General features: G+C 42.0%; 1 protein-coding gene across 1 annotated transcript; it reads left to right on the top strand.

Annotated features, from left to right (window-relative positions):
• Window positions 1-2907: 2907 nt before the first annotated feature.
• On the top strand, window positions 2908-5197 carry LOC143878904 (uncharacterized). The gene is made up of 3 exons (XM_077381120.1): window positions 2908-3535; window positions 3612-3859; window positions 4433-5197. Exons 1-3 carry the CDS (start codon window positions 2908-2910, stop codon window positions 5195-5197), a joined length of 1641 nt encoding a protein of 546 aa, XP_077237235.1.
• Window positions 5198-9624: the final 4427 nt, after the last annotated feature.

Genomic DNA, 9624 nt, shown 5'->3' with positions numbered 1-9624 from the left:
CCCCAAGCAGCTAGTGATCTGGATGAAGAATATGTTTTCGAAATTCTCCCTGGTCTTGGCCGAATACCCTCTTCCTCAGCTCGTTCTCCCTACCCCAATGGCAGATTTTGGTCGATGGAATCACCTTGTGAATCGTCAAGTACTCCGTCTCAGAATCACCGACAATTGGATTCAGATGGTTATGGCTGGCCGATGCAGGATTCCCCATCTCCCAGCCTCTTCCAACACTTAGAAACCCTTGGCTCATCAAAAATTGCATTGAGTGCTGAAATGATGGCCGGAGCCGATTACCCAAATCCAAATTCTGCTGGTTTTTCAGGTCAGACATTAGTGATTCCAGACAAAAATGATCTCCTTTTCCCTTGCCTAAAGGCTCTTCGAGATGGAACCCTGAAAGAAACTGCCTCTGGCATAGATTTTAATCCCGAAACCCATTTCAGGAAGGGATCCAGGCTTCACAAAAAATTTGTCAAAAATCCTCCTCCTTCCTCAAATCTCCAAAAAACCCCAAAAAAAAACCAAAATCTTCTTCCCATAGACCTGAAATCCCCCATGCTAAACCAGCTCCCCCTCCACCCTCGCTTAACCTCTTCCTCCTGCCGGAGGTTCTTGCCGGAAAAAATGGGGATAGTCTAAACCCTGTAGGACACTCCAGTTCCCAAAGCCTATCAGAAAATAGACCTTTCCAGGACCTGCTAGACCCTGGCGAATTCGGGTCCCAAGGCCCACCTACTGGGTTCGGGCCTCAAGCCTCACCTACCGGGTCCATACCTCAAGGCTCACCTACTGGGTTTGTGGCCCAAGGTGGGTTTGGATCTCAAGGCCAGCTCTCCAATCCTTCTCCTCCCCCTAATCTTAAGCTCGTTGAAGCTGCAAAATTTGAAAAATTACAAGTTGGAAAAGACAAAACCCAGTCAACTTTCCCTCTCAAACCTGGGAATTACTCTCGCCCTCTGCAAAACCAAAAAATCCCTCCATTCACCTTCTCTACCCCCAATCAAACCTCTAATAGTTCAGGGATTTTAGGACCTGGAAAACCTGCTACTTCCCTCCTCCCCTCAGTATCCCACTTTCCCTCTACAACCCCTCTAAAGCCCCTGCAAGCCAAAATCCCTGTTACTTCCTCGAATCTGCAGCAGAATCAAAACGCTCCAGTGGAGAACCTTTGCAATAACAAAGCCCCCATTAAACCTTGGGCTACTCTGTTCTCTTCACCCAAATCTAACCTTGATCCTTCTTTGAATCGAGTTATCCCGTCCAGGAATCCTGAAGGAAAAAAATGGTTGTTTTTGAAGATGAAGAGGAAGTTGAAGGAAGTCGGCGATGGGAAAACTGCCTAATCGGATACCTACTCGAGAAGAGGTCGTATTTCGTAGCACTCAAAGAAAATCTAACTCGAAAATGGAAACTTCGAGGGGATTTTCAAATTTTCACTCTAAACAGGGGTTTTTTTGTATTCAAAATCAGTTGCCCTGAGGACTGCACTCTCATCCTTGAAAATAATCAGACTTATGGTGGCAGACCTTTGCTTCTAAGGAAATGGGAGTTTGGGGCTCCTATTGAAAAAATTGATCTACAATCCGTCCTTGTTTGGATCCGGCTCCCTGACCTTCCTTTGCAATTCTGGAACCAGAAGGGTCTTAGCAAAATAGGGAGTATGATTGATAACCCTCTCTACTCGGATTCTATGACTACTGAAGCTACAAGGCTAACTTATGCTAGACTTTGTGTAGAACTCGATGTCGGCGATGATCTCCCTGATTCTGTCCTTATTCAAACGTCCAGAGGTATCCAAGCTCAGGAAGTAGTCTATGACTGGAAGCCCTCAGCTTGTAAATCCTGTAAAACCTTCTCCCACTCAGAAAACTCTTGTCCCAAAAAAAAACCATTGTTTCAAAACCTACCCAGAAAAAGGAATGGAGACATGTCAATGCTCAATCAGAAACTCTCCCTGACCCAAAAAACCCTGATAATACCTCAGAAACCCCCCAAAAAAAGTCAAATGATTCTCTCCCATCCTCCCCTAAGTCTTCAATAATGTATACTTGTGCCAATTCACCTGTCCTTAATCCAGTTGCCCTGCAAAATAAATTTGATATTCTTGAAACAGATACTGAACATTGTAATAACCCTTGCCCCCAATCATTTCAAGAAGAACAATTTGAACCCAGAGAAACACCCGTACATGACATAGATACCAACCTGCCCTTTCTTCCCAACCAAAGCCCTTTGGAAGCCTCTACCCCAAGAGATAGCACTCCTATAGAAAAGCAATGTGATATTTCTGCCGAATCCCTTCCTGGCCCAAACTCAATTAGGATCCCTGATGAAAATTCTGTTGAAACTGACCAGTCACCCATATCTGCTGTCCATGCTTCCTCTTCTTCTCTCTCTGCCCCTGAGGCTGATAGTACAACCCAAATTCCTCTGTTGTAATGATGATCAAATTTGCATCAGAGGACTTGGTACTTCTGAGAAGAGAGATGAAGTAAAGCACCTCATTAAAATCGAAAATCTTGAGCTCCTTTGTCTTACTGAGACTAGAGCTACTGAGAATAAGCTGGCTCCCTATCTTTTTGAATTGGCTCATGGTTGGAAATGTGTCACAAATTACCAATATGTTGTCAATGGTAGAATCTGGGTCATCTGGAATCCGGGTGCCATAAATTTCGTTCCCATATTCATTTCTGATCAGTGTATTCATGGTAGAGCCCAGCTTTTGCAAACAAACAAAGAAATTCTGATTTCTGCCATCTATGCTCATAATTATGGCAGGGAAAGAAGACGATTGTGGGAGTCCCTTAAAACCATCCCAAATTCGGATTTACCTTGGATAGCCTGTGGCGATTTCAACATCATTCGACTCCTTGGGGAGAAATTTGGGGTTCCTGCCCTACTCGAGAAGATATGGAAGACTTCAATGACTGTATTGACCATTGCTCTCTTCATGATCTTAACTCTGTCAGAGAAACTCTTTCATGGTCTAACAATTCTAGAACTGGAGATTTCAAGCTCAGAAAACTAGACCGCGCTCTGGTCAATGATGGCTGGATCTCAGCCTTCCCTGCCTCCTTTGTGAAATTCAAAAGCCAAAATATTTCTAACCACACTCCTCTTGTAATTTTCCTGCAAGAAGAACTCCCTAATGGTCCCAAACCTTTCAGATTCTTTAATGTCTGGCTAGAAGACTTATCCATTTATGAAACAGTGGAAAGAGCTTGGAAAGAAAAGGTCAGTGGCTCCCCCATGTACAGAATCACTCAAAAGCTAAAGCTGGTAAAGGAGGCCATTAAGATCTGGAACAAGGATATTTTTGGAAGGGTGGATGTTAAACTTCCAGTGGTAAGGAGGAACTTGGAAGATTTGCAGGCTCAAGTTAAAGCCAATCCAAGCAATTTAGAGCTGAGAAAGAAAGCTGATGATCTTAAAGATTTCTTTATCCTTACAGCAAGACATGAGGAAGCAATCCTGAGACAGAAGGCTAGAAATAACTGGCTTACTAAGGGTGACCAATTCTCAGTTCTTCCATGCTGCGGTTAATTCTAGGAGGAACAGAAACAACATCTATGGGACTACAAATGACCATGGAGAGATCAGTTCTAACCCTGCAGATATTGCCAATGCCTTTGTCAACTATTTCTCTAGCATCCTGAACTCTGATGAGCTCTCATCTGAGTTGTCTGCCATTCCTGAACCTGTCAAAAAGCTATCTGATGCCCAAGCTGTTTGGTTATCTAGACCTGTCCTGAGAGATGAAGTAGATATGGTGATCAAGCAATGTGATGGGGATAAAAGCCCTGGCCCTGATGGGTTTAATGGGCAATTTTTCAAATCCTTCTGGTACCTAATTGGTGATGAGGTCAGTACTGCGATTTTTGAGTTCTTCAGAAAAGGCAAGCTTCTGAAATCAATCAACTCCACTTTTATTTGTCTTATTCCAAAAAACCCCTGAGTCTACCTCTCCTGACCAATTCCGGCCTATTTCCCTCTGTAACTTCTTATACAAAATAATTTCAAAAATATTGGCTACCAGGCTTAAAATGGTTCTCATGGACATTATAAGCCCAAATCAGTCTGCCTTTGTGGAGGGCAGGCTCATCCAAGAAAACCTTCTTCTCACAAGCGACCTTATTCATAATTTCCATAAGCAGAATGGTTCTTCCTCCCCTGCTATGTGTCTTAAGCTTGACATTCGTAAAGCTTTTGACAATGTCTGCCGTCATAGCCTCCTTTTATTTATGAAAAAATAGGCTTCAATGAAGTCTGGTGTCTTTGGATTAGTCAATGCATCTCTGATCCTTCCTTTTCTATCCTTATAAATGGGACTCCTAAAGGGTATTTCTTATCATCTAATGGAATTAGACAAGGGGATCCCCTTTCTCCTCTTCTTTTTTCTATTGTTATGGAAATGTTTTCTATCATTTTCAATGAGGCCATGGTCTCCAATCAAATTCGCACTCCATTCAGGAGGGGGGATCTTCAAATCAGCCATCTGCTCTTTGCTGATGATGTGATTCTGTTTGCCAATGCTGATAGAATTTCTGCGAGTGGTATTACCACCTGCCTGGACAAATTCTCTGCTTGCTCTGGTCTTTCAATCAATCTTCTTAAGAGTGAAGTGTTCTTTTCTGGGGGAGATAACTCTTTGAAGCAAAGCATTACCCAATCCTTGGGGATCCCAGAGGGGACCCTCCCTATTACATACCTCGGCCTTCCTCTCATCCCTTCGAGACTCACCTCTGGGCAATGTCAACCCCTGATCACAAAAATCAGAAAAAGAATTGCCTCGTGGAACAACAAGTATTTATCTCATGCTGGGAGGCTGGAATTGATCCAATCAGTCCTCAACTCCCTTCACCTATACTGGACTGCTGCGTTTAATCTTCCACAAAGCTCCATCAATGAAATTGAGTGCATTTGCAGGACTTTCCTATGGTCAGGTTCAAACTCAAAGAAGTGCTATCATCCTGTTGCCTGGGAGGTTATCTGCCAAACTAAAGAAGAGGGGGGCATTGGAATTCGCAGGCTGTTAGACCTCAATAAAGCTTGTAAGATGAAACTTCTTTGGAACATTGTGGCTAGTAACAAGTCCTTGTGGGCTCAATGGGTTCGAAAAAGTATATCAAGGGGCGGAATCTCTGGCTTAGAAAAGCCCATGCAAGCCATCATGGGGTTTCAGGGGCATCCTTCAGGCTAGGAGTTGCCTTCAACCATTTCTGTGCTATTCAATTGGTGATGGTTCTGGTATTGATTTTTGGAAGCAGCCTTGGCATCCAAGAGGAATCATTCAGCAACAATCTTCTATAGGCTCATTTGTCAGTAATATCCCAGTAAATGCTACTGTAAAAGACTTATTTCATAATGGGGAATGGGATAGTCTCATAAATCAGCCTCAGAATATGGAACTAAAGAAAATTCTTAGTTCTGCCCTGATCAACTCTTCTCTGGAAGACTCTGCTATTTGGATGCCGACTCGCAGTGGGAAATTCACCTTGAAATCTGCATGGGAATCAACCAGGGTTAAAAATCTAAAAGTGAGTTGGCACTCCTCAATCTGGTTCTCGGGAAATATTCCAGGGCATGCCTTCTCCTGCTAGCAAGCATTCCTTTCAAGGCTCCCCACAAAGGACAGATTAATTAGGCATGGTACCCAGCTTCCTCCGGAATGCTTTCTCTGCTTGCGCAGCTCGGAAAGCATTGATCACATCTTTTTCGAATGTGGGTACTCAAAATGGATTTGGGGGATTATTCTAAAGAACCTGAAAATTAAAAGGAGAATCTTGAATCTGCACTCTAAAGAAGAATGGATCAGAAATAGCTTCAAGGGTAAAGGTCAGCTCAGTACTGCTATTCGCCTTCTCTTCCAGGCTTCCATTTATTCTATTTGGTTTGAAAGAAACAAAAGAGCCCATGGCAAGGCTTCCCAACACAAACAGCAAACTTTAGCTCACATCCTGGCTATTGTTAGGACCAAGCTCATCGAGTTGCAAAGAAATGATTTGGTAAATCAAAACAATATCTGTTGCTCAAAAATTTTAAATCTCCCCTACTACCCGAAGCAAAAAACAGCCAAGTTTTGCATCTGGGAAAAGCCCTCTGCTCCCTGGGTTAAGATTAACACTGATGCTTCTCTTTTGAACGGAAGGGGGGTTTGGGAGGCGTCATTAGAAACCACATGGGCCACTGTCTAAAATGGTTCTCGGCTACTGTCTGTGCTGAAAAGGATCCAATCAACCTTCTTGAGCTGCAAGCTATTCTAATGGGAATTCAACTAGCAGCAAAACATAAGTTTAAAAAAGTTTGGATTGAATCGGATTCATCATTGGTGGTAAACATTATTAATAACAATGCTCAATGCCCGTGGAAGGCTATCCCTGTCCTGACACATATAAGAAGATCACTGCAAAATTTCCACTCTTGGAAAGCTTCCCATATCTGGAGAGAAGGAAATGCAGTGGCTGATGTCCTTTCTAAACTTGATTTCTCGTTTAAAGGTGAAGATCTTGACCTATCTACCATCTCTCCACTTCTCCTGGACTGTATGGCTCTAGACGCCTCGGAATTCCAACATCCTCGGTTGTAATTTTCTCTTTGCTGGGTTTCGATTGTATTTGGGTGGGTGCCCTCTTTCCTGCCTGGTTTTGTTCCAGGCCCCCTTTTGTAATTCGTTTTTTGTTTCTTAATCAAATCTAGTAGGGGTCTTGCCTAACCCCAGCTCAATTATCAAAAAAAAAAAAAAAATGATAAAATACCCTTGCATCATAAGAATGACCAAAATACCGTTTCACCGTAGAAAATAAACAAAATTCATGGGAAACTGACTAAAATACCAAAGTTCTAATAGAAAATAACCAAAATACCCTTACAGAAACTTTGTGTGTCCTAAAGTACTCTTATTTCATCAGAAGGGACAAAAAAAGAAGTAAAAACCCATATCCAATAGAAAATGACCAATGTACCCCTAGCTCATAGCAAATGGCCAAAATACCGTTATTGCATGAAAAATAACGAAATTCCTCCTACCTCATTTGAAATGACCAAAATACCCTTATGTTATAGAAAATAACCAAAGTATCATATTTCTTAAAATGACCAAAACACCCCTATCTAATGGAAATTTGACCAAAATACCCCTACCTCGTCAAATGACCAAAATAGCCTTATAAAAAAATTTTGTATGCAAGATAAAAAGTTAAAAATCATGTTTGTGATTGTTTCTAAGACCTTAAGTTGAGTGAAAGAGGGAGAGAGAAGGATGATTGAAGGTTTTAAAATTGGAAGTAATTGGGTTAGTGTTACAATTTGCATACTCTACTGTTTTACCCTCCAAATAATGGGGTGCAACTTGGGTCGGGCTCAACCCGAACCCGTCGGTTTGAAGCTGATTTTTCCTCGGGTTGCGTTGGTAATTCCTCGGGTCGGGTTGGGTTGGGTTCCGGTTGGAAAAAAAAAAAAAAAAGAACCCGACCGGCTTCTGGGTTGGGTTAGGGTTGAGGTGTCAGGCAACCCGATCGACCCAAGATAAAACCCTCTAGCTCTCATCATTCTCGTACTAAAAGCTATAAAAAGAGAGAGAGAAAAAAAGTCTAGCTATGGTGATTAATAATCAGGGTGGTGGAGGGAACGAGGAATGCATGGCAGGATCGGGTCGGGTTAGGGTTAAGCAAATCAAATGCGAGTTTGGTTCGGGTTGACTCTCCTCAGGTTTGGGGTCGGGTTAGGGTTGAAGTAATGATGCCTCGGGTTGGGTTCGGGTTGGCCTTAACCCGACCCAACCTGGCCCGAGTGGCACCCCTACCAAACATGGTGAAGGTTCTCAATCTAAAAGCTATCCTTCGTTGCTATGAAGCGATTACTGGGCAGAGGCCAAACTTCCATAAATCTAGTCTTCGAAATTCAGGTGGAGATGGAAAAGTTTCAGGGTTTCGCTAGTATACTCGGCTGCAAGTTTGATAATCTGCCTTCTACCTACCTTGGGTTGCCTTTAGGGCTGACCGGTCAAAGAAATCATCTTGTGATCACATTGTGGGGAGGATGGAAAAAATATTGGATACATGGAAGCGTAACTTAGTCTCAAGAGGTGGCAGAATTACTCTTATTAAGTTTGTGCCCTCCAACATCACAATTTATCAAATGTCGATCTTTAAAGTTCCCATGAGCATAGTAAAAAGATCGGAGCAGATACATAGAAGATTTCTCTACGGAGGATCTGATAAGAAGAGAGGAATCCCTTTGGTAAATTAGGAAGTGGTAGCCTTGGAATTAAAAAAATAAAGGAAATGAATATGGCTCTGATGGGGAAGTGGTTATGGAGATTTGGCTACGAGGGAAATCAATGGTAATCTGATGACAAGTTCAACCATCAAGGGTTCACAGTATGGAGAGACAGATATGGATCACCGGGTCATTGGTAATCTGATGACAAGTTCAACCATCATGGGTTCACAGTATGGAGAGACATTGTGAGATTCTAACACTTTTTCCACGAAGGGAAAAGATCCAGGGTATATTCAGGAGAGCGAATTAGATTTTGGTTTGATAAATGGTGCTTCCATATGTCCCTTAAAAATCTTTTTCCAAATTTGTTTGATATGGCTGTATCAAAGGAGACGTCTGTGAAGGAGTAGATTGACAAAAAAGGTAATGGTATGGTATGGAGGCTGATATGTAGGAGGAATTTTTTTGAAAGAGAGATTCCTTCAATAACAGATCTTTTAAAGGTGCTAGAAGATGGATACATTATGCAGTCCGGGGAGGATAAATGGGTATGGATTTGGAACTGTTCAGGGGTCTTCTCTGTTAAATCATATTACATTCAGCTTACTTCTAGTCCTGATTCCTCGAGTATGGACGATCCAAGCTCTTCCTAGGGTAGTCACATTTGGGTGGGTGGTACTATTGGAGAGGATCTAGACTGTTGGCTTTTTTAGGACGCAGGAGAATTTGATAGTTAATCATTGTGCTCTATGCATGGAAGCTGAGAATCTGCTAATCATATTTTCATCCATTGCAAAATCGCATGGAAAGTCTGGAGTAAAGTTTTATCTAGATTTGGTATTGCTTGGGTATTCTCTTCCAATCTTTTGGATCTCTTTCTTAGTTGGCCATTGGTCCCATGGAAGAACAAAGGGAAGATTTTGTGGAATGCAACTTCTTTTAGCTACTATATAAGTATTAAGAACAGAATGCTAGAGTCTTCAAAGGCTTATCCAAGGGATCCTTTTTCCTTTATTGGAAAGTGGTTGCTTTGGTGGTTTCTGGGTTACCCTCCCTAGTTTTAGATTTGTGTTTGCTTATGATCTCTGTAATGGTTGGATGGAGGGGTGCTGTAGTGGGGAGGTGCATACGAAGTGTGTTCAAGAGTGGGAGCCCCCACCTCAAGGTATCTTGAAATTTAATTTTGACGGGTCTCTCCAATTGTTGGTTTTTGGTCTCCTTGATTCATTTTAGTTTTTTTTGTTCTTTTTTTCTTGGTCTCCTTGATTCATTTTAGTTTTTTTTGTTCTTTTTTTCTTAGTTGTTTCTCTGTAATTGACCATGTAATGAATTCTCCTGCCGTTAAAAAAAAGGTAAAGACGAGACAATACCATTATCTCATAGAAAATGACCAAAATAACCCTATGT

Source organism: Tasmannia lanceolata, unplaced genomic scaffold, assembly GCF_043159265.1.
Source record: "Tasmannia lanceolata isolate RefF3 unplaced genomic scaffold, GAP_Taslan_0.1 ptg000006l, whole genome shotgun sequence".
Taxonomy (NCBI): domain Eukaryota; kingdom Viridiplantae; phylum Streptophyta; class Magnoliopsida; order Canellales; family Winteraceae; genus Tasmannia; species Tasmannia lanceolata.
This window is presented reverse-complemented; position numbering and strand designations above follow the sequence as displayed.

Excerpts from the sequence above, each read along its gene's own strand:
- LOC143878904 (XM_077381120.1), top strand. The coding sequence starts at position 2,908 with ATGGAAGACTTCAATGACTGTATTGACCATTGCTCTCTTCATGATCTT. Across the intron at positions 3,536-3,611 it reads CTCAGTTCTTCCATGCTGCG|ATATTGCCAATGCCTTTGTC; the intron begins GTTAATTCTAGG and ends CTAACCCTGCAG. Across the intron at positions 3,860-4,432 it reads GGTACCTAATTGGTGATGAG|GCCATGGTCTCCAATCAAAT; the intron begins GTCAGTACTGCG and ends ATTTTCAATGAG.